General features: G+C 39.4%; 1 protein-coding gene across 1 annotated transcript in view; it reads left to right on the top strand.

Annotated features, from left to right (window-relative positions):
* Positions 1 to 25,083, top strand: part of LOC127647449 (trinucleotide repeat-containing gene 18 protein-like) — a 102,659-nt gene that overhangs the window by 38,342 nt on the left and 39,234 nt on the right. The window contains 10 exon segments of the mRNA XM_052131696.1: positions 8,681 to 8,785; positions 12,690 to 14,441; positions 17,851 to 17,953; positions 19,491 to 19,696; positions 20,259 to 20,405; positions 20,669 to 20,853; positions 21,336 to 21,762; positions 22,840 to 22,872; positions 22,875 to 23,816; positions 24,042 to 24,193. Of these exon segments, the coding sequence (XP_051987656.1) occupies positions 8,681 to 8,785; positions 12,690 to 14,441; positions 17,851 to 17,953; positions 19,491 to 19,696; positions 20,259 to 20,405; positions 20,669 to 20,853; positions 21,336 to 21,762; positions 22,840 to 22,872; positions 22,875 to 23,816; positions 24,042 to 24,193 (4,052 nt within the window).

The following is a 25,083-nucleotide window of genomic DNA, read 5'->3' as shown; positions in this document are numbered from 1 at the left end:
TGGCTTCTCAGCTGCGGTGTGGGATTCTTTCATTTTGTCCTTAATTATGAGCATGTGTTGGTGCCTTTTATCTGCACTGGTCTGTGGTTCAGCAACACTGTAATCAGATGCTTGGCCATTGAGGGCATCTCACCTTTGGACTGTGCAGGAGATGATGGTGGCTGAAGGGTGGCACTCTGTGATTTATTGAGATTCCATGCCTGCTGCTGCTGTCACACATTGGACTCACTCAGAGACGAAGGCCCCTCTTTGGCTATGATGATGGATCTGCTGGCGCAGGTAGCGCTTTTATGTTTGCTGTGCTTCCTGTGGCCTCCCCGGAGTCCAGATGATGGTTTTGAATACTAATGTGTTTGTGAAATTGGAGATATATAATAAAGATAATGAAAAGAGGGAGAGCAGAGGTAGTTGCCGATTGGGAAGGAATAACTGGGAGGTTGTATCTTTCTGGTACAGATAAGGTGGCAGCGGACAAAAATGTTACCTTTCTCTACCTAAAGGAAAGGAGTGGGTCAGGATGATCGACTAGTTGTCCAAAAACTGACTAGTCGATCGATTAATTTGGTCGAGTAGTTTATTTAGGTGTGCGTTTTTTTTTTTTTTTATTTTGTTTTTTTTTTGTGGCACAATGGACACAAGTGCAAAAACACGTCCCTATAGGTGGCCGATTTTTCCAATGATTTTCAAGTGTTTGCTTCATTAACATAATCACCGGCCTGGCAGAGGGAGGCCACGCACGTATAAGCATCTCTCAGGGGGAAGTTTTAATCACTTAACTGTCGGGACTCCCGGCTAGTTAATGGCTTCAAAGACTGAAAAAAAACATCCGTTTTGTTTGGAAAAAATAATTCTGTCACTGAGGTGGGTCTTGTGTTCTCGTCAAGTGACCAATGAGCTGCTGCTTTTACTGAAGAAAGGACAAGACGTCAAGCTGATATGAATGTTTTCATCACACTCAGATTCTTGCACTAAAATGAGCTACAGCAGTCTGTTTTTATTGGATGCATTTCATGAAATGAAAGCTTCATGTGGACATGCGTTCTACGACAAGCCTTGATTGGATAAACAATCACGCTCATTCACATGGAAAAATGACTCCATCTTCACAATCACTTCTTTTGGATTGCAGCAGAGCAGACACCGGAAGAGAGAGAATGAGCTCCATGACCGTGAGAACAAGTACAGTTCAATGCCGAAATAATGCAAAAGCAACTAATGACTGATAAAAATAACCACAATGTAAATTTTCCAATTTTGGTCCATTTTAAAGTGTAAAACACTTTACATTTTAATATTTGGGTGTTTTCATATTTTATATAATGTAAACATAATATTTATATTTGTATAATTCATTAGATTATATAAATATATTGTAATGTACTTTTATATAATATTATGTATAAATATGCATACTTTACAAGTTTGTACTTTGTTTTATTTTAGTTCATGGTGCTTTAATATACTTTTGAATAGTTGTTATATTGAATAGTGTTGTATTGTAGGTGGTACCGATACATGTGAAATTTCACAGTTCATGATACCACAGCAAAAGTGTTAATATAATAATGTAACATTAAACACACCAGTTTAGTTATTTTTAATTATTTTAATGAATATAGTATAATAATTATTATTTTCCAGAACTTTCCAGACCATTTTTTTATTTTTATTTTAAGTTTAATTTAATTTCATCATCAACTTCTGAACTTCTCAATATGTCATTGCATTTTTTTTTTATATACTTTTATTCAACAGCTGTCTTGCTTGTGATGTATTGCTTAATAATAATAATAATAATAATAATAATAATAATTATTATTATTACTACTGTGCATATAACATATTTTAATTGTACAGTTGTAGTACATTTCTGTCGCAATTTCTTCAATTTCAGGCATCTGGGTTTTATTTTGAATTGTGCTTTTTATTATGACGTGCATTTTTTGGCAGAAGCTTAACTTTTCCAGGTAAACACTGTTCTATGAGTCTGACAAATGTAATGTGGGACAAAGTTTTGGAGTGTTTGTATTTTAGATTACTGGTGTTTGTGCATGTGGTGATTTTTTTATTGTTTTAAATTGTATTACTACGAAGCACTTTGGTCAACACTGTTGTTTTAAATGCAATATAATTAAAGCTGAGCTGAGATTAAAGCGCAAATGCTGTTATTTTAATTAAATAATCCATATTTTACATGTGCTGCATTGTTCACAACGGCTAAGTGCTCTGTCATCTTCTATAACGTGAATGAGTCTGTGTCTGCGGAGTTTATAGTGGATGAGCGGTCAGATTTTTTAAAGTACACAGCTCATCCAGAGTAAGATTGCAGCCTTTAGTGGTTTAATAAATCACACTAGTACATGTCACAATTTTAATTTGATTAAGTGTCCATTTCAGTGTAAAAAGTGTAATTGGCGCACATGTTCAAAATAAGTCTGAGCATTTTAATGCAGTCGTGTGTCCGTCATACTGAGCGTTGTACCGGATCGAGTCGGTTCTCGGTACTGCAGAAACACTGGTATAATATTTTTTATTTTAGTATCAACTTGTTACCGAAGTACCGGTACTTTTGACAACACTACCTTCTACCAAATGACACGTTTGTTGCCCAGCTCTTTGCACAATGTGACAATAAATGTGTGAATGAAGAGGATGCAATTTCTTTTTGCTGTACATTCTCAATCAGACATGTCTTTAACAAACATTGCAGATGCTGCAGACTCATGGAGAAATATTGAAAAATACCCATGTATTCAAAAGCTTCAAGTTGATTGGCTGTGACAAATGTGAAAATAGGGTGTAACAGTGAAGCGTTGAGAATATTCAAATGAAAAGTACTCAACACCTCACAAATAAGCCTGTGGATTATGCATAATAACAGGAACATTGATTACAGCAGAGGATTGGATGTCTGACAGTGAACAAGCGATGCTTTAACTGCTGTAGCAGTGGTAGATTAAAGGGCTGAACAGTCCGTTCGTCCTTCTGCATATTAAGCGATCAAAACAAATGATCTTGCAAGATGTCATGGAGGCTGCGATTTGCTCACCGTTTCATATTAACTGAAAATAAGATTAAAGCCGATTTGATTAGGATCTCATTGAATGCATGCTTGTCTCTGTTCCACCTCTGTTGAGGCATGCAGAAGAACACCGAAATAAATGCATTGCTGCTGTTCTAGCCCTGTTGCTAAAAGCAGGATGTCTTCAGTCATCTCTTAGCATGGTGTCAAAATGCAATGTTCAGCATAGTACTGCCATCATGTCACTTGAGATGTACTAGTGGCAGCCTTTGAACCACCAAACTTTTACAGGGCTATTAGTAGTAATAGTAGTAAGAGATATTGAAGTATATTTAAGTAACGTTTCCATCTAGGACTGGGTGATATGGAATATTCACAAAATATATTCAGTGTGATTTTGCTGGCGATAAAATACTAAGCAGCATTGTGAATATCATAATTATTTTAATGTGCTAATTTTGTGGGGGCCTGGGTAGCTCAGTGAGTATTGACGCTGACTACCACTCCTGGAGTCGTGAGATCGAATCCAGGGTGTGCTGAGGGACTCCAGCCAGGTCTCCAAAACAAAGTAATTAGCCCGGTTGTTAGGCAGGGCACATGGGGTAACCTCATTGTGGTCACGATTAGTGGTTCTCACTCTCAATGGGGCGTGTGGCAAGTTGTGCATGGATTGCGGAGAATAGCATGAGCCTCCACATGCTGCGAGTCTCTGCAGTGTCATGCACAGCGAGCCACGCAGATTGACGGTCTCAGAAGCGGAGGCAACTGAGACTTGTCCTCCACCACCTGGATTGAGGCGAGTAACCGCACCACTACGAGGACCTACTAAGTAGTGGGAATTGGGCATTCCAAATTGGGGAGAATTTTTTTTTTTTTTTAAAGAATAAAAAATAAATGTGCTAATTTTGTGATTATGAGAACGTTAAGACAAGATGATGTTTTAAAGTATAACATATTGGTAATTAAGCTGGCATGTTTCAGTCATTTCTATGAATCGGTTCAAACTAATAGTTTAAATAAATTTCAGATTCAGCTATTTGTTTGCACCATCACTAAAATGTTTAAACTAATACAACATTTGTAAAAATGTTAATATTGCTGTGTACACCTATTACTGTGGAATTTATTTTGTGCAAATAAATGAAAAATTATTAATATTCCTCCTTGTGCACATTTAATTAAAAACAGTATAAAACATGCATTAATTATTTTAGGCTAGTTTTTAAATATGATGAATCTGCTTGACAATGATTGTTTGGTTGAACTGATTAAAAAAAGAATCTAACATTTAAGCCTTTTCAGACCAAATACATAAATAATAATGTATAGTTTGAATATCATCAAAAGACTGTAAAATTTTGAATTTATTAGAATATTTTAGCATTACTGCCCATCCTTTTTTTTCCCATACAGTATTTAAGTCAATACATGGCTGTGCAACTTCTAAGTGAAGCAATGTTTATAACAATTAACGTGTACATGTCACTGTTATTACTAATTATGAAGACTTTATTTTGACTGTGGAGCTGAGATTGTAGCCAAGTGTTGAGTAACCCTGGCGTTTTATGTTGAATGTTTTGTCACCTACTCCCAATTAAAATAAAATGCTGTATTTCCTGTAAAATACCATTCTCCACCTGAACATCGACGGCTCCTCTGTGGAGATCATCAAGAGCAGCATATTCCTTGGTGTTCACCTGGTGGAGAACCTCACCTGGTCCCTCAACACCAGCTCCATTACCAAGAAAGCCCAGCAGCATCTCTACTTTCTTCGAAGGCTGAGAAAAGCTCATCTCCCAAACCCCATCCTCACTACATTCTATAGAGGGACTATTGAGAGCATCCTGAGCAGCTGCATCACTGCCTGGTTTGGGACTTGCACCGTTTCGGAAAGCCGTGCAGAGGATAGTGAGGACTGCTGAGAAGATCATCGGGGTCTCTCTTCCCTCCATCAAAGACATTTACACAAAACGCTGCATTTGCAAAGCAACCAGCATTGTGGATGAACCCACACACCCCTCACACAAACTCTTTACCCTCCTGCCGTCTGGCAAGAGGTACCGAAGCATTCAGGCCCTCACGGCCAGACTGTGTAACAGATTCTTCCCCCAAGCCATCAGACTCCTCAATAATCAAAGACTGGACTGACACACACACACACATACATACACACACACACATACGTACACACATACATACATACATACATACATGACACCCCCCACCCCCCACCCCCTACACCATCCATCTTTCGCACCTGTCCAGAGTTGCACTTTTAATTCATTGTCACTTTATACCTGGCTGCTACCTCAATAAATGCTATGTCCATAGAATACCATTTCATAGTATGTTATGTTTACATTTGGCATCTTTAGAAAGAGTCATCTTTTTGCACTACTCTATTACAAATGTGTACTGGTCGCGCTGCACTGTCTCTTACTGTGCCTATTGTCCTGTTCTTTTTAGTAATATATTGTACTGTCCCTTACTTTTTTGCACGTTTGCACGTGCAATTTATGTAGAATATTATTTAGTCTGTGTAGTCTCATGTGTGTATGTCCTATGTTGTTTTTGTGTAGCACCATGGTCTCGTTTCACTGTGTACTGTACTAACTGTATATGGTTGAACGACAATAAAAACCACTTGACTTGACTTAAATGTGGTTGGTGAAAATTTCTTATTAGTTTTGGGGGGGGGGACATGCAGTTGTTATTTGTCTTTCATACGGTACATAAACAGCTCAACCAATGCCATTTTGTAAGTCGTATGACTTGGTAATATTACCACACTTGCTTTGTTGGCTAACTCAGTCCTTTATATATCTCACTGTTGACAATAGAACATGTTTTAGTCAGTATGGCTGTGTCTGACTGAGGAATTTAATCTGTAGGATATAAGACCTCAAAGTGAGACATGCAGAGATTGAAGACCATTTAGTTCTCTGAGGCTTTAAGACTGTTTCCATGTGGCTCCAATAAACCTTCATTCAGAGCTCTGGCAACACTCCTTGAAATGGGCTAACCTTTGACCCTGCCCCTCCAGGACCCTTTATCTGCTATCTCTCTAAACATTGTTTTGGAGAAATGACTGCTCTGGGCATACATGAGTCAATCCATAATGGTGCATGTGACCTGATTTAATTGCTTTGGTGGTAAGAACTAACCCATTAAATGTAAGACACTCCTGCTGTTGTTTATACACCAACGTTGTCAATATTCACACTGAGGAGACTAGTTTGTTTGGACTGTTTAAACAGCAGCATGAATTTGAATGCCTTCTGTAAGATGCAGAGCTGGGTGATAGAAATCAAACAACATTGGTTTTAAATGATGATATGCATTTTTTTTGTTTATGTCTCTGATTAAACTAAATGCATAACTGGTTTATAATTGTATTTATTTAATGAATTTGACTACTTTTAGTTGCAATATAAGCTTGTCTGTCAATTAATATATAAAATGTGAAGTCATTTGTAGCCAACTTTATTGGTAAACCCGCTCAATCTCTGCTAAATCAAGTTCTCAGGATAGATTTGTGATTACTTGGCTGGTGATATAAATGAAAGGACCATAGTAAATATTCTGATTGATTTGATGTGCTTTTTATTTGGCCATTACATTTCTTAGTCTCGCGACCTATCGTCTTTGATTTAATCTTGAGCAAAAACTGATTTAGAGTTGGTAAGTTTTATACATTTCTGTGCAGCACATCAACAGCTTGTGCGTGCTATGTATGTATGTATGGCAACAGAGTTGTGCCATCCACTAATGTGCTGCACATGCATACAATATGTTGACTTATTAAATGCAGCCTTTTGCAATTCACAGAGCTATCGCTTGCCTTCAAGTGGCTTTGGATAAAATGCATGAGTCATATGGACTACGTTAATGATGCCTTTATGGTTCTTTCATGTCATTTTTGGAGCTTGACAGTAACAAGCATGACAAACAAGGTATCTGATTTGGATTGGGCTTGTCAGACCAATACCCAATCCATCTAAAACAGCAGTATCAGAGCTGATACCAATCCAGGTATCAGATCGATGTGTCCCTAGATTGTAGAAAATCAACCCTTCAAGCAACATCAGAGCAGGTGCATAAATATTGGGATATAGGCTAGATTGAATATTGTCAAAAGGCTGAAAAATATATTGTGAAATGATTTGTTTTTTGATATATCGTCCAGCTTCAGTGAGGAGTTTATGGATAGGCAGGCAGCCGTGTTGTAGATATTCCCTCTTAATCTCTGTTTATTGGAAAATGAGTTCTAACACCTTGTTCTCGGGTCATCTTCACTTTCGATAGTCTTGTAAAAAGTGGTTCAGCAACCCTTTTAACTTGGCTATATATCCGATTTAATGCCTGCTTTACCTTTCTCTATCAAACCTGATTGTGACGTTTCTCTAGCAAACTTGTCTAATTGTGTTGTAATTTTGCCGTAGGGAGAAGTGTACATTCCAGCATCATTTCACTCCATTAATTTGCTGCCGATTCTAATCAAAGCTTTTCTCGTCTCTTTTCAGCAACTAGTGTTCGGCGCGAGCGCAACATTTACTGTGAGCTCTTTGATTTAGTGGTTACTCATCTTTTCATGGTGTTTGTATGAGTCATCCCAACGCCTCCCAAAATCTCGCAAATCTGACGTGACTGTGATGCAGACGCTACCGCGCTGAATAATTACATGCTCTTTAAGACGTGGCCGTCTGAAAACAAAAATGTTCCGAGATCTCATAGTCATTGTCAGATCAGCATGTGCCAGGGGCCAGGGTGGTGTGAGCCTGCGCTGTACTGCCAAGTTGCTCTGTAAAAGCTGCAACAGGTCTAGAATGTGCATTGGGACTCACTGGCTTTAAATGCGAGCCTGCCCCACCCACAATGAACCTCTTGCAGTGGAGTGTCTGAGTGAAGGATCAGATTCAACCAATTAGAATGTATCTACTACAGCCAGGACATTTATGACTCTCTATTCTGGAGGATTATGCTCAAAGCATTTTGTCATCCTCTTTGAATGTCAAGTATTTCTATCTTTTAGAGAGCTTTTTGTTTTTGGCTCTGACAACCCTTTTTGTCTTTCATTTAACCTTTCTTTTTAAGGAGGAGTAATGTTGTGTGTCAGCACTATTTGTAAGTGCTTTTTGTTTATTATGGCTGTTTGTATTGTTTGATGTTATGAATGTGCAATTATGTGTGTATGGACTTGTGTGTCTTTGTCCTTTGTGAAATCTTAGACGAAATTCATTGCATGTCTTAATGGCCTCTCCCCAGGTACCAGATGTCAAATGTGAGAATTATATTTTGTCCTTTGCTTTGGGTGCTCATAAGTCAGTTTTATGATTCGACTGAGACAAGCTGCAGCTCTGACTATGAAACAGATTAATTAATTGATAAGATAGTAAATCTTAAAATCTTTGATTTGGAGTGTTTGTTTGTAAATGTGCATAATTTGATTGGAAAGTTCTTGAGGACCAATGTCCAGGGCATAGCATGATGCACTAAAAAAAGTCAATAACTCACAAAAGCTGCTGTCATAAACAATTTTCAAAGGTTATTGCAATAACGTTACTTCTGGCTGATGATATTCAGTAACAGATGCTACAATAAATACTGAAGAACGAACTGACTGTTTAGGCCTCTAAATCTGTACTCTCTCATTTACAGGTTTCCCTCACTTGCCAAGCAGTCTTTACCCCAGCCCTTACATTCCCTTGGGCCATCTTGAGCATCCACAGTTCAGCCAGCATGCACTCTTTGACTCCCAAAAAGGTCTGTTTGTGTGTGATATCACATTTTAGCAGTTTCACAATAATTTATTCAACTAGTAGTTAATATTTACATATTGGATGGAATCTCAAAACTGTCAAATGTAAAAAGGTCATACAGTATTTGTATAATATTATAATAATTTATACAGTATCGTGCATCCAGAAAGTATTCACAGCGCTGCACTTTTTCCACATTTTGTTGTTACAGCCTTATTCCATAAGTGATTAAATTCATTATTTCCCTCAAAATTCTACAAACAATAGGAGATTGTTTGAAATCTTTGCAAATTTATAAAAAATAAAAAACGGGGAAAAAAAAAATCACACGTACGTAAGTATTCACAGCCTTTACTCAATACTTTTTTGAAGCACCTTTGGCACCAATTACAGCCTCAAGTCTTTTTGAGTATGATGCTACAAGCTTGGCACACCTAATTTTGGGCAGTTTCTGGAGCTCTGTCAGAGTGACCATCGGGTTCTTGGTCACCTTCTTGACTAAGGACCTTCTCCCCCTATCGCTCAGTTTGGCCGGGCAGCCAGGCCACTGTCCTGGTGGTTCCAAACTTCCATTTACAGATGATGGAGGCCACTGTGCTCATTGGGACCTTCAATGCTGCAGAAACTTTTCTGTACCCTTCCCCAGATCTGTGCCTCGATACAATCCTGTCTCGGAGGTCTACAGACAATTCCTTGGACTTCATGGCTTGGTTTGTGCTCTGACATGCACTGTTAAGTGTGGGACCTTATATAGACAGGTGTGTGCCTTTCCAAATCATGTCCAGTCAACTGAATTTACCACAGGTGGACTCCAATCAAGTTGTAGAAACATCTCAAAGATGATCAGTGGAAACAGGATGCACCTGAGCTGAATTTTGAGTGTCATGACAAAGGCTGTGAATACTTATGTACATGTGATATTTATATTTTTATTTTTATTATTTAGAAAAAAGAAATGCATTAAAAAATACTATTTTAGGATTAAGAATATTTGCAATGTGATATTTAAAAAAAAATAAATACCATTAGAGTAGTGGAAATTTATTTTAAAATTATTTGGATGGCATGATTTTCATTACTATTACAGGAATTAGAATGGAGCTTTTTTTTTGCACTACAGTAATGACAATTTGCATTGGTATTTTGTATAATAAAAAATGTAATTGCTTATTTTACTTATTTTTGGGAGAAATGTGTTTCAGATATTTTTTTTGTTGTCCACCTATCAAAGAAATGAATCTGGCGTTATATATTCTTTTATGTTATTCTCATAGTATTAAAATGGTATATAATACTATACTGTACTATAAATGGTGTGTGTGTGTGTATATATGTATATATATATATATATATATATATATATATATATATATATATGTATATATGTATATATGTATATGTGTGTGTGTATATATACAGTGAGGAAAATAAGTATTTGAACACCCTGCTATTTTGCAAGTTCTCCCACTTGGAAATCATGGAGGGGTCTGAAATTGTCATCGTAGGTGCATGTCCACTGTGAGAGACCTAATCTAAAAAAAGAAATCCAGAAATCACAATGTATGATTTTTTTTAACTATTTATTTGTATGATACAGCTGCAAATAAGTATTTGAACACCTGTCTATCAGCTAGAATTCTGACCCTCAAAGACCTGTTAGTCTGCCTTTTAAAATGTCCACCTCCACTCCATTTATTATCCTAAATTAGATGCACCTGTTTGAGGTCATTAGCTGCATAAAGACACCTGTCCACCCCATACAATCAGTAAGAATCCAACTACTAACATGGCCAAGACCAAAGATCTGTCCAAAGACACTAGAGACAAAATTGTACACCTCCACAAGGCTGAAAAGGGCTACGGGGAAAATTGCCAAGCAGCTTGGTGAAAAAAGGTTCACTGTTGGAGCAATCATTAGAAAATGGAAGAAGCTAAACATGACTGTCAATCTCCCTCGGACTGGGGCTCCATGCAAGATCTCACCTCGTGGGGTCTCAATGATCCTAAGAAAGGTGAGAAATCAGCCCAGAACTACACGGGAGGAGCTGGTCAATGACCTGAAAAGAGCTGGGACCACAGTTTCCAAGATTACTGTTGGTAATACACCAAGACGTCATGGTTTGAAATCATGCATGGCACGGAAGGTTCCCCTGCTTAAACCAGCACATGTCAAGGCCCGTCTTAAGTTTGCCAATGACCATTTGGATGATCCAGAGGAGTCATGGGAGAAAGTCATGTGGTCAGATGAGACCAAAATAGAACTTTTTGGTCATAATTCCACTAACCGTGTTTTGAGGAAGAAGAATGATGAGTACCATCCCAAGAACACCATCCCTACTGTGAAGCATGGGGGTGGTAGCATCATGCTTTGGGGGTGTTTTTCTGCACATGGGACAGGGCGACTGCACTGTATTAAGGAGAGGATGACCGGGGCCATGTATTGCGAGATTTTGGGGAACAACCTCCTTCCCTCAGTTAGAGCATTGAAGATGGGTCGAGGCTGGGTCTTCCAACATGACAATGACCCGAAGCACACAGCCAGGATAACCAAGGAGTGGCTCTGTAAGAAGCATTTCAAGGTTCTGGCGTGGCCTAGCCAGTCTCCAGACCTGAACCCAATAGAGAATCTTTGGAGGGAGCTCAAACTCCGTGTTTCTCAGCGACAGCCCAGAAACCTGACTGATCTAGAGAAGATCTGTGTGGAGGAGTGGGCCAAAATCCCTCCTGCAGTGTGTGCAAACCTGGTGAAAAACTACAGGAAACGTTTGACCTCTGTAATTGCAAACAAAGGCTACTGTACCAAATATTAACATTGATTTTCTCAGGTGTTCAAATACTTATTTGCAGCTGTATCATACAAATAAATAGTTAAAAAATCATACATTGTGATTTCTGGATTTTTTTTTTTAGATTATGTCTCTCACAGTGGACATGCACCTACGATGACAATTTCAGACCCCTCCATGATTTCTAAGTGGGAGAACTTGCAAAATAGCAGGGTGTTCAAATACTTATTTTCCTCACTGTATATATACACACACACACATATACATATATATATATGTGTATATGTTATCAAATGAAAAACAGGACTAAAGTGTCTTGGGGTGGTATGCTATATGTATTGGATCACTTGGTGCAAAAGTTTAATTTCTTTACCCGTACAATTTTTGTAATGACTTTATATCTGTAACCCAGTGTATTTTACCTGTGTCACAGTAAAATATTTCATTGTAAAACTTTAGACCTTATTCTACCTTAGCAGACCCAATGCAAAAGGGCAGCACTTTATTTTTGTTAGCATTCACCCACTAGCTCCTGAACTTTTAAGAGTCATTTCTGCACTGCTATAGGTTTTTTTTATTGATTTATTTATCCTTTACTTAGCCAGGAAAGTCCAATTGAGATATGATATTTTCTTTCTGGGAGCCTGGTCAAGACAGCAGCACAAACAGTTTTACATTAAAAAAACAAACGATTTCACATGGTAGCACATAACATAAAGCAACATAAGAGAAATAGTAAAAGGAAAAAGGCATACAGGCCATACCAGCAATATCCATAACAAGTCAAGTGGTTTTTATTGTCGTTCTACAATATAAAGTTAGTATAGTACACAGCAAAATGAGACAATGTTCCTCCAGGACCATGGTGCTACATAAAACAACATTTATTTAGTCAATGATTATGTAAAGCATCAGCATGTTTCATTCAGGACAGTTTGTAAAAATATTTAAGGGTATTCAAAGAAGATGGTGCCTCTTATGTGTTTAACAATTTAAATGGAGTATGACCTATCTTTTTATATACTTTCTGCACTTTAAGGCCTTTGGGCTGTCTTATCTTTTACACCAGATGTCTTTAGCTTGGTCAGGCTCACTCATTCTTTTTTTTCCTCATTCTCTCAGAGGGTTTTTACCTGCCAGGTTCAGTGCACTCTCAGTCTGTAATGGCTAGGAGCCCAGTTGCTCACATGCCTGGCTCCCTCTCCAGGGAAAAGGAGACCCTACCTTCTCACAAAAGCTCTAAAGAATCAAGCAGAGAACTGAGTAAAGAGAAGCCCTGTAAAAGTGATGTAGGCCACTCCCTCCAGAGAAAGGAACGAGAGCGGCCAAAAGAGGAGTCACGGCCCCACAGTGTGGTGGACCTCACCCAGGACATCAAGGCAGAAGATGAGCGCAGAGCGGGCAACACGGAAAGGCCTGTAAAGACTGCAGAGCACACTCGGTCTTTCATTCACCAGCACTCGCCTGCTCTGAGCACCACGGACACTAAACCTAAACAACCTCACCAGAACTTACCCAGTAACTGCAGGACCAGCAGCAGCATACCAGATCGACACCCAAGTACAGAACAGGAGAAGAGAGACAGAGAATGGGATGATGAAAACAGCCGACCAGGGGGCCAAGTTTGCACCGACAAACAGAAAAGATGTGATTCAGTCGCTACATCAGTTGGCACTCTGCATGTGTCATATGCCTGTCCCTCTTCCCTGCAGCCCAACCAATCCCATCTCCCGCCCAGGCTGGTGTCCTCTGGCACCTACCCTCCCCCTCACCACATGCCACCCAGCATGTACCCGCTCTACTCTACAGCTAAAGAGCCAGGCAAAGAACACAGAGTGATAGCTCCTACTTATGTGCCTTCTGTTGAGGTTTACGATGAGCGAAAAGGGCCAATTCAAATTGCCTCCCAAGCTCGAGATAATAAAAATGACAAGAGCAGGGAGAGGGACTCGCACAGATCATCCCTGCAGTTGGGTAATGAGAGAACACATATGGATCATAGTCGGTCCTCTGTTAGAAGTGAGTCGCCCCCTCATGGGGACGTCAAGAGAGACATTTTACGAGAGGAAGGGTCTGTAATTAGGTCAAATGGTTTGGCCATGAAGAAGCCCTTATATTTAGAAGGTTCCACAAATAAATCTGGTAACAGCCCAGATGCCAGGGACTTAACCAACACTACATCTAAACACATGATCCAATCAAGACTTGAGGCTGAATCCCGCAGCCAAGAGCGAGACCGGTTACAAAGGTCTGCCCATCCATTCTCTGGAATGGATCCAGGCGTACTTCATTCAGAGCAACGCCCGATGAGGGGCTTGGTTTCTGCTGAACCTAAATGGAAACCTTTCGAGATGGGGAATTATGCTACAAGCCACATTGCCGCATTGGCCTCCCAGCACACCCATGGCACTAGAGGTGAGGAAGAGGGCAAGCGGATGTACCTAGACACTACAGGCTTGCATAGGCCAGTGGGCAGCGGTGGAAGTCCCGAGGGACATGAGGAAGTGTCAGCAATGCAAAGCCTCATCAAGTACAGTGGCAACTTCTCTAGCGAGTCTGGCTCCAGGCATGGTTCTGATAGCCGCAGTCCGTTTGGAGGGTTGGGCAGCATGAAACTGGAGGCCAGTTATCCCGGAGTATCAAGAATTCAGCATCTTCTGCCCCAACAGTCTGGAAAACAGTTAAAGAAAGAACCTGAGAGACCAGAGAGTGCCAGATCCTTTGGTCGAGACGGAAGCTCTTCTCAGGGGGAAGCAGAGGTTCGGCATCCCCCAGTGGGCATCGCAGTGGCGGTTGCTCGTCAGAGGGACAACAGCAGCAAGCCCAGCTCAGTAACAGACAGGGACCGTCCTCTTATTGGAGGAACCATCAAAGGTTAGCTGCTTTTTTCAATCCATTCTCAGTATTGTTCTTAAAGGTGAAGTGTGTAATTTGTTTGTTAAAATAATTGCTCCAAATCCCTGCTTAACATGCATTGACAACCAAGAATATTGTGAATGCCATATTCTTATTTCTCAGGAAAGTGTAGACGCAGTATATTTACTTGCAATTCAAAAGTTAGATTTTAGTCAGACTAAAACTTTGTCTTTTTAAAATGTCATGTAAACACTTGAGTGAGCCCTAGATAATGCGATTTTACCTTGACTTCATCCAGCATCTATACACTAATTAGACAACGGGTGGCCTTAGAATAAAAACAGGTGATTCACAACATGGATTTAACCAGCCGTATTTGACATCTTTCCTTCAAATATAATCTTGGAAAGATTGGATAGACAGATGAGACTACCTCAAAAACCTACTATATCGCAGTTATATCTGCACATGTAAACGTAGTGTCTGTGGATCTGTCAAAACATTTGCTTTGTTTGAGCATTTCGACCAACCCACCATAGCAACATAGGCCTAGAACACCAATATGGGGTAGTGTTCTGGCATTATTTTTGTAATCCTGTTTGATGACGCAAGTAGCAAAATAATTACTAAGCAGGGAATGTAAATTGTTTACATTTCCAGCCTCTCTTCATACACACATTCACATTTTAGAACTAAAGATAAACATTTTGACGCTATCGCACATTTTCCATGGTTTTAGCCCATTTATGTGGATGTGCTGTGTTTGGGAAGAGGGCTGGTGCACTTTCATTTCTTAAGCAGCAGGAGCTTTGCTATTGCTTTGGCCCAGTGTTTCCTGTTAGCAAAAAGTGTATTTTAAAACTTTCACTCAGACATCACATGCCCTCCTGCGTTATAAACATAATTTACAGAGCACAACTAAAGGCGGCAAAGCAGCAGCGCATTCTAATATGACTTAAGTTTGTTGCTTTGCAGTCAAATCAGCCTTGGAAAGGGACAGAAAGAGAGGTGGGGAGAGTCATTAATTTATGTCCTCCTGTTAGCAAGAAAATTGCAGTAAAACATTAGTCCCCTCACACAGAGACGGTTTGAATTTACATTTTAAAAAAGTGTTAGGGACAGAGCTTTGCTTGTCTAATTTGCCCTCTTTTTGATGCAAACGGATAGCATGTCGAACAGGCTTTTGGTAACCTTGGAAACAGACTGAAACCTTTTCCCTGGAGCATGACAGAGATCGTCCCCCCCCTCGGTTTAGAAGACAATCTCTTTGCCACTGCCTGTCAATACTGAAAGGTTCAATACACTCCTAACTAAATCCCTCTCAGAAATATGATCTAGGTTATCTTTTGGTATACAATGCTGTGCATCTTCATGTTTGTTGTTTTGGTATTTTGAAAACAAATTTGAAATATTTTTAATTTAGTTGCAATTATGAAATGTTATTTATGTCTGTAGCATCTCAAAGTTTGTGGGTACATGAAAGAGCAGTAAGATCTATTCATGATGCTGCAGTGGTGTTGAAACATTAAGTGGTTGACGGGCCTTAATACGTTCTTGTAAAAGTGATATGCTAGTCCGCATAGGTTCTTTCCTCTGCATAGTTTGTAAAGGGTCTGTCTGTAATCTCATACATGTGCTAAGACACTCCTTATGACTGGTGTGGGGTGTTAAGACTAATAAACACCCATAGAGTTGGGGTTATTTCTGGAGCTGTGTTTTTATAAAAGAGGTTCAGAACCACATGAGTCTTTCCAGACTGGCAGACTCTACAAAAGCATTAATTTTAAAGGGATATAAAAAAAATAATAATAATAATAATTCTGTCATGATTTACTCACCTTTTGTTGTTTCAAATCATATGATTTTGTGAAACACAAAGGAGCTATTAAGCAGAATGTTCACCTTGTGAGTAAATGCATTCACTGTGAGTAAATGATGACAATTGTCATTTTTGGGTGAACTATCTTTTTAAGAGTGGCCAAGTAATGGATCGAGTGATGAGCATTTTAAAGTTTGAGAGTTTTCAGAAATTTGAAATTATGAAAATGAAATGGGTCGATGATTATATTAGATTAAACTTTATTGTCATTGTGCAAAATACAAGTACAGAGCCAATGAAATGCAGTTAGCATCTAACCAGAAGTGCAAATAGCAATATGTGTGTGTATATACATATATAGTATGTTGTTTTTTTTTGAGTGCAAAGTTATGGTGTAGAGAAGCAGAGACCAGCTCAATGCAAATGTCTATGAATACAGTACAAGGTGCAAATGAAGTAAAAGTGAAGGTGTGTTGTACAGAACGAGGTATACATTTGTAAATCTATTTATATGGCCGGGTGTGTGTGTGTGTGTGTGTGTGTGTGTGTGTGTGTGTGTGTGTATATATATGTATGTATGTATGGATGTGTGTGTGTGTGTATATATTACACATTAACTTAAGCTCCTGACCTGAATCTGCATGATTTATGCACTGCTACCACACGATTGGTTGATTAGATAATCACATGGATGATTGTTGATGCCAGATGGGCTGGTTTGAGTATTACATACATATATACGCACGCACACACGTACGTATGTATGTATATACATATGTGTGTATATGTATATATACATATGTGTGTATATATGTGTATATATATATCTCTAAAACAGCCTACTTATAAAAAGATAAATTTACCTGAGAAGCAACATATAAGATATTTAGACTTGCTTTTATAGATTTGTTGAAAACAAGACTTAACTCTTGATTACAGTAGGTTCTTTGCAGTGAATTTCTTTACTGAATTAAATTTAAAGTATTTTTTCCCTTTTAATTCAGTGAATGTAATTTAAAGGTATTTTTAAAAGACGATTTTGTCCTCTATTGTTAGAAAGCACGTTTAATACAACCTTTTAAGTCAGGACACAAGCAGAATAACCAGTTAAGAGCTACTGATTAAACTTTGCAATAAGCGCAGAATAGTCAAAAAATAAATTATAATAATCGTTAGATTAATCGATTATCCTAATAATCGTTAGTTTCAGCCCTAATACGTATGTATGTATATTATTTTAGGTAGAATCTCAAAATGTTAGGTATGTTGTATATCTTGGGTCCTTTGACTTAAAATTTTCACAATTTGAATCACATTTTTTGCCTTCACTAGTTCACTTCAAATGGTCCTCCACTGTGACAAACGAATTTTGAAGATAAGTACAAATATTCCATCTAGCCTTTCAGTTAATGGGGCCTTAAAAGCTGCATGCATAATAATTATAAAGAATTAGCAAAATGCACTGCAGGACATGTCAGCTTCCCAAAATATTTCATGTTAACTACTCGTATGTCATTGGCAAAATAAAATTGACACTGAAAAAAAATACATTGTAGTAATTTTGGTTCTGTTTTTAATGTCTTCTTTTGGTCTGTCTTAACCGTACAGGCCCAATTAATGTAGACGAGGAACAAGGAGACGAGAGGGTGCGTCACCACAGCGAGCGTCTACTGCCAGGACGAGTGGAGCGAGAGCAGGAGAAATTGTTACGGTAAGATGAGGGTTCATAACTGCTGGAGCAAGCACTTGGAGAACCCTAGAACTGAGAAGAAATTGTCTAGCTGCAAATTCAATCCTGAGTTTTAAGGGAGCCATTTACGTCAGTTGTGTGAACACTGGGGGGGGGCATTGCAATTAAATGCGTAAATTCTTTTAACGCGTTATTTTTAGTAAAATTAATCGCACTGAATTAACGTTAAATCGACAGCCCTAATATATAATAAATAAAATAAAATGTATTATTTTATTTTATTAATTTAAAATCAATTATTTTTGCAACCTGATGTTCTGTGGAAGCTGGTGATATGGGCAACTGTTGACATATCACCAACCATAGGATAGATGTCCTGTGAAAGTGACTCATTCAAGTCCCTTCATTACAAAATCAGTGACAGCTTGAATGTGTGGGTCTTTAAAGATATGCTCTTTGTTGCTTGGGCTGAAGCTAGTTTGAAATCTCAGCGGACATTTTAGAGCGGAGTGATAATGTGTGCCAAAAAGGACATTTCTATATTCAAGTAGCCCTAAAAAGGTTTTTAGAAGTGTGGATATAAGTCTGTTAATTAAAAGCGCACTTTTATTAAAATAGTTGAGGTCTACTTTGTAGCACGGCTTTGGCATATCCAGCTAATGCAAATTGATTTGTGTTTCTTTGATACTACCGTTGGCTAAACGTAACAACATTTTATTCTCATTGGTCACACTCTCAGTGTGGTTTTCTAAGAGTGGATGGATTTATGGCAACATGTCTCAGCAAATACAAGCCTATTTTCGATGTGTGGCTCTCATGTCTAGGAGCAGAAAAAGCCAGTCTTCCCCACTGGGGAAATTGGTGCTTATAAAAGTGACTGGCACTCTCAGCAGGATTCTGCTCTCAGTGTCTGTCCTTAAGTGTAAAGGCAGAATAGAAGTCATAGACTGGTGATTTATGGTCTCAATCAGCTAAATGGCTGCCAGTCCTCCTATTGGACTTGAATAAGGAAGAATTTTGGAATGTAAAAGCATCTATGACTTTTTATGACAATTACCTGATTATACTATGTAGGCATCTGGATATTGAGTACTTGGCAGTCTTTTAAGGAATTTAATATATTGTATATCTATGATAATCGTTTGTCAGATAAAGCAATAATCTGGTATTTTACTGAAAAGATTTCAAATGTATCTCAAAATGGTTTAAAATCGCTTTTGTCAGCAATGTCTGTCATACATATTTGTCCAAAAGATATGATCAAATTATAGGCAAGGCATATTAATCGTGATGTTTTTAGACATGTTGAGATTATTGCCTGATTATTTGATAAGTGATCAAATCTACTGATTGCCTTGTGAATGGAAAATTTACATTCCCTGTTTTCAAATGTTTTTGAAAGTAAATGATTGTTCATTAATTTTCAGCATTGTTTTTGTTGTTGTTGCTATTTTATATAAATATTGGTTTTATATTGACCTTTGCTTGCAATGCTCTCTAAATATTGGCACAGGCCATTGAAAAACCCTCTAACATGAATGTCTCTTCTAATTCATAGAGAGAGCAAAGACTTGGCTGACTATACCCAGTTGCATCCACCAATGGCGTCTGCTAGCGGAATGAACCCCAACCTAATGATGACTGGTGGGCCGACTCTGGCTGGTGCAGGCCGCTGGCCTGCTGACCCCGCCTCCCACCTGGCCTCCCACCCCTGGCTGCCCCGCCCTGGAGCCCCCTCCATGTGGCTGTCTGGCTCTCCATATGGTACCCAACTTTTCTTGTTTGTGTTAAGTAAAGCTGATGTGATCTGAGAACTAGTAATGCCATGCACTTTATTATTTAATGAGAAATAAATGATTGTGGGTCACAATCAGTTTGAAATGTGCCAGAACTGTGTTGTGAAAATGATTTGGACTCTGAATTATTTCCTCAAGGCAGTCTGTTGGCCTGCCAGATGGTTCAAGCATTTTGTCTGGGCTGAGTGTTTTAGGCACTCTTAGAATCAATCAGTCTCCCGCTATTACTTTCCATCCAAGAATAACAGCAAACAGTACAGTCAGTTCACAGCTCTGTCGTACAAATTTCTGTCTAGACTTTACTTAAAACAAGAATGTCCCTTAAGAAAATTGCTGCAGTTAAAGTGCTGTGACTCTTGGCTGGAATTCAAGTAGGTCCATGCTCCACACACACGGGTAAGATTTTGGTGGGAATGGTGTTTCTCCTGAGAATTAACACTTCAGTGTGTGCAATGCTGCCAGAAAGCAGTCCAAATGGGCCAAGTATGGTGAAGTAAAGGACCCCAGTTAATACAATCAATTCTGTACAGGACTGGGACCCCCCTCCCTTCATCAGGCCCTGCCTCCAGGATATTCTCCTGCCTTAACGGGCTCCATCCCCCCACCGTACCAGTTTGCTCGAGACCCACAAACCGGACAGCTGGTTGTTGTTCCCACAGAGCATCTGCCGCACTATGGTACATTGTCCATAATTTCTGCATTTCTAATTTTCTGTATTGTCTCGCATATATGTGGTGTGAATGTGAGCACGCTATATTTGAACATGTCACATACTTGATACGTAATGCTTCAGTCTTCCACGTGTTCTTTCGAAACCTATTCCCTCAATTTTGTGAGTGCTTACATAAATGGCATTTTAAGGGTCATGGGGATGCTATCATGTTAAGGAATAAATATACTTGATACACAATGCTCAAGTCTTCCCCTGTTCTCTAAAAAGCTGATATGTTAGAGAGAGGCCCCCCTCTGTGGTCAGCCATGTACCCGTCGGCAGGAAGCTCTTTGCAGCACGCCCATCAGCTGCAACTCCTGTCCCACCAGCAGCTCCTGCGCCAACAGGAGCTCTACATGATCCAGCACCAGACCGCACAGGTCATGGAACTGCAGAGGAATGCACAGTTAGTGGTATGAGACTTGTCTGTCAGTATAATGTTGCTATAATGTGGGGAGGTACTCTTGTATTTATCATTTAGTAATGCTTAAGGCAAATTCACACCAGGTTTGATTATTTTTATTATGAATTTTTATTATTTTATTTTTTGGAATGAAAAACATGCATAACTACGATTTAAAATGAAATGATGCATCTCTATGCCCTCCTTCACCATGAGTCCAAATGTGATCTGTTGGTTTTATATTTTATTTGAAGAATCTAGGTTTATTTTTTTACTTGTAATCCAGAAACCATTGAAACCACAAGCAACCTTTGCCAGGCAATTCAAACATTCAGTTGTGCAAGGGGTGTTTATTTTTCATTAAATTTTTTTGCTGGTGAAAACCCACTGAAATTACTTGTGAATGATGAAAATTGGCATCAGACTTGGCGTGAAGAGACTTTTACATAAAATATATATTTTTTTTAAATTAAGATTTTTTCACTTGTGCAGGAGAGGCTTAATGCAAGTCACCCGAGGGCAGATTTGCAGGACAAACCAGACAAGAGAGGAACTGAGGGGACCAAAGCCAGTCTGTCAGGCATCCCTGCTCCATCCCTTCACTCACGCAAGCCTCCCTTACGCTCCCCGACCCCCTCCACCTCTTACAGCAAAGCGCTGACTCCCCTGCCTGTAACGCCGCTACCTTCACCATTCACTGCACTGAAGTCTGAGGAGAGACGCAAGGTGGAAAAGTCCCTCTCTCAGCAGCCCTACTTGCACCAGTTATCTCCTGCTCCACACCCAGTCAGCCCTGCTTCTGCCTCGCCCCATCCTACCTCCCCCATCCAGCCTAAGGAGGAGACTGTGGAAGTGCCTGAGAAAGAATCATTTAGTCTACAGAAGCAAGCATCTTCTCCCTTCCCATCCATGTACCCTGGTAAGTGGGAAGCATTTTGTTTTCTCAAAATAAATGTCCAGGTTTGAGCCTGCTTTTAAGGAATAGTTCACCCCCCAAAAAATCTACTCATGTCATTCCAAACATCTATGTCTGTCTGTCTCTGTCCTGTGTGGGGTGGGGGGGGGTGGGAGTGTGAACACTGTCCAGGTTGCTGTTTTCCATGCAATTATGATGAATGGGGACTGGAGCTTTCAAGTTTAAATAATGACAAAAAAAGTACCATAAAAGTGATCCATAGCACTCATGTGCTATATTTCAAGTCAACTGAAGCCACGCAGTAGCTTTTTTGAGGAAATGACATTTATGCTGTGAGTCTTTAAAATGTTGTCTTTTGTGTTCCACGAAAGAATGTCATACAGGTTTGAAACATCATGAGGGTGACAAGTTTCTGTGTAAAATAATTCCTGAAATTGCAGCAGCTATGGATTTGCATGGTTGCATAATGTAATTAGTTTATTTACAAATTGCACAATAAATTAGAAAGATACTAATAAAAAAAAAATAATAAAAGCTTAATTTTAATCACACATGGCCAGTAATCACCAGAGTGCTTTTTTTTTAAGGAAATATGTTTGGTTGGGGACCAAGAATCCACACAGGACAGTAATCAAAGGCAGTGTGCTATTCTTCATGTCAGAATGTACAGGGTAGTGCAGTCTTAATGAGCAGTCTGCAAATATCCTCACATATGGGATTACCAGCTGCCACTTCACTGGAATGGAAACTTCTTATGATAGCAGCCCTTTTGTACCCATATCCCCTAGCGATTTCCCTTTAAAAATGTTCAATGCTCAGAAAAAAATGGATTTTCTGCTCATGGTGCATTCTGAATGTATGAGTATGCACGAGCATGTTGCCCTATGTTTATATAAGGGCTTTTGGGATGCTTGTGCTGAGACCATTTGGTTCATGAAATTTTCATAAAGCCCCTGTGCTGAAGAACATGTGGGGTGATTAATCATATTGTCACTTTGTCACATGGAACTAAAGACCCTCTACTCTTTGCATAAGCACCCCAAGCCCCTCAAACTGCTCTTGCTTCTGTTTCCTTGGCAGAAATTCCTAACGGCTACCCATTCCAATCCATAACGCGCCGTTCGGCAGCCATTACCCATACCTCCTCCAACCGGCCGCTGCTGCAGATGCTGACGGCCTGGCACCAGATGTGCCATTGCCGGCGGAGACCTCAAAGCACTTGGAAAGCTCTGCAGATGTCAAACCCCGGCACTTGTGTTCTCCAGTAGTGGTGGAGCCATTGCAGGTTTCCAGAGATCCAGAGTCCATGGAGGATAGCAGCCCACAATTAAAAAAAGAGCCAAGCTTGGAGGAAAACAAAGACACACTGACACAGGATATCCTGAGGCCCATCCACTCGCTCAGCAGTGCTGCATCAATTATGCCCCAAGACTCTAGCACCACTATAGAGGCCGAGGCCCACCCTAGATCCATAGCTACCCCTGAGAATGAAGAAAACCAGGATGGAAAAGAGGCTATCAAAGTCGAAGTGGCCTCCTCAAGCCATCCAGGGTTGTACAACACATCAAGAACAGACTCTGAAAGAATCACCACAGCAGAAGCTGCAGAAAGCTCAGTCGGTCTTATAGACCAAGCCTGCAAACCCTCATTGAGTCACATTGACGTGTCTTGTGACGTCCAGCTAGAAAACCCACCCTTCGATCTTTCTGATAGACTAAAACCGGTAGAGCTCCAGGAGCCTGCCCCTGATGCTCTAGACCTGGTGGTCAAACATGATGATCTATTCCTCCCGTACAACAGTCCTCCTCACCTTCATACCACTTCCGCACCAGTGCTCATCCTACCTGAAGACCCCATGGCGGGAATGATCGCCCTGGTCACGGCCAGCGAGCTCCCGCAGGCTGGACCCGTGTCCATCCTCACAGAGTCATGTAGCTCTAGATCTGAGCTCTGCCTGGGCGTCAGTTCTCTAGAGTCCACTGCTCTGGAGGGCATGGCCCTGCTCAGCCAGATTGCAGAGCTGGAGATGCAGATGCAACCCAGAGATAACACACACGGTGAGTCTTATTTCAATTAGAGGATGGGATATGGAAAGATGAAGGAAATGAGTTTGATCTAGTGTACTCCAGCAGTGTGAGGTGGTTTAGGATAGATATAAGCTAATCCATTAAGGCACTCTGACACAAAAACGCCCATATTTACGGATGTATTGGAGAAAGTGGGGCTATCCTGTGCTGCCTGGAGATAATTAATGTTAGTATCGATCGTGTGTTTGTGTGCAGGCGTAATGCTCTGTGGGCTGGAGAGTCTGCTGGAAGCTGGCAGGCAGGTCCTCCTGGAGGCCATTGAATGTCAACCTGAGGTTATCATCTGCCTCCCACGAGAGCTCAATCCTAACAAGAAATACAGCTGGAGACAGAAGAAAGATGAACCTGTATGCATGCCTTTTTCTGACTCATTTCCTCTCCATCTTTTAAACCTTTGCATAAGAGGTTATGCTCTCTGTTACATTGAATTTGCATGTTTTTTGCTGTGAGTTTCTAGTTTGAAATATGTTTACATTCTAGTAGTGATGATGATCCCGTTGGGGAAATTGAGTAATTTATTATTATTATTATTATTATTATTATTGAGAATAAATAAAAAATTCTAACTATGTACAAATTTTCACGTTAACTGTTTAACATTCTACTTATGTTAGACTTTTTACGTTTCAAATTTGTTTCTAACTGCTTTAGAATTTTACGCTTTTCAGTGGTTGCAATTCTAGATTTGTTATCATTTTTAAGTTATCAATGTTTACATATTCTTTCAATTTTCGAATTTTTATGTTCGACAGTGTATACAAATTCAGTTGTAAAGCAATATTTAAAATTCTGGTTGTTAGAATTTTAACATTTAGCAATGTTAACGAATTCTAGCTATATTAGAATTTTTATATTTGCTGTATTAACAAATTCTTGCTATGTTTGAATTTATAATTTTGCAGCATTTATAAATTCTAGCTTTTCAAATTTTTACTCTAAACAATATAAAAAATTCTAGTTATGTTAGAATTCTTACGTTAAGCATTTTAACGGTTTTGCTCTAGCTTAGCTTCATCTTAGCAAGTTTTTAAGCAGCGTTTACAAATCCTTACTGATAGAATTTTAGTTTAGTTACAAATTCTTGCTATGTTATAGTTCCTTGCTATGTTATTGTTTCACACTTAGCAGCGTTTACAAATTCTAGCCTGTGTTTGAATTGTTACGTTGTTCATTTATGACGTTTCAGTGGATACATTTTTTACATATAGGAGTTTTTACATATTGAAGCTTTGTTTGC

The sequence above is a fragment of the Xyrauchen texanus genome, chromosome 8, assembly GCF_025860055.1.
Source record: "Xyrauchen texanus isolate HMW12.3.18 chromosome 8, RBS_HiC_50CHRs, whole genome shotgun sequence".
In the NCBI taxonomy this organism is placed as follows: domain Eukaryota; kingdom Metazoa; phylum Chordata; class Actinopteri; order Cypriniformes; family Catostomidae; genus Xyrauchen; species Xyrauchen texanus.
The sequence above is the reverse complement of the archived record's forward strand: the minus strand, read 5'-3'. Positions and strand labels throughout refer to the sequence as shown.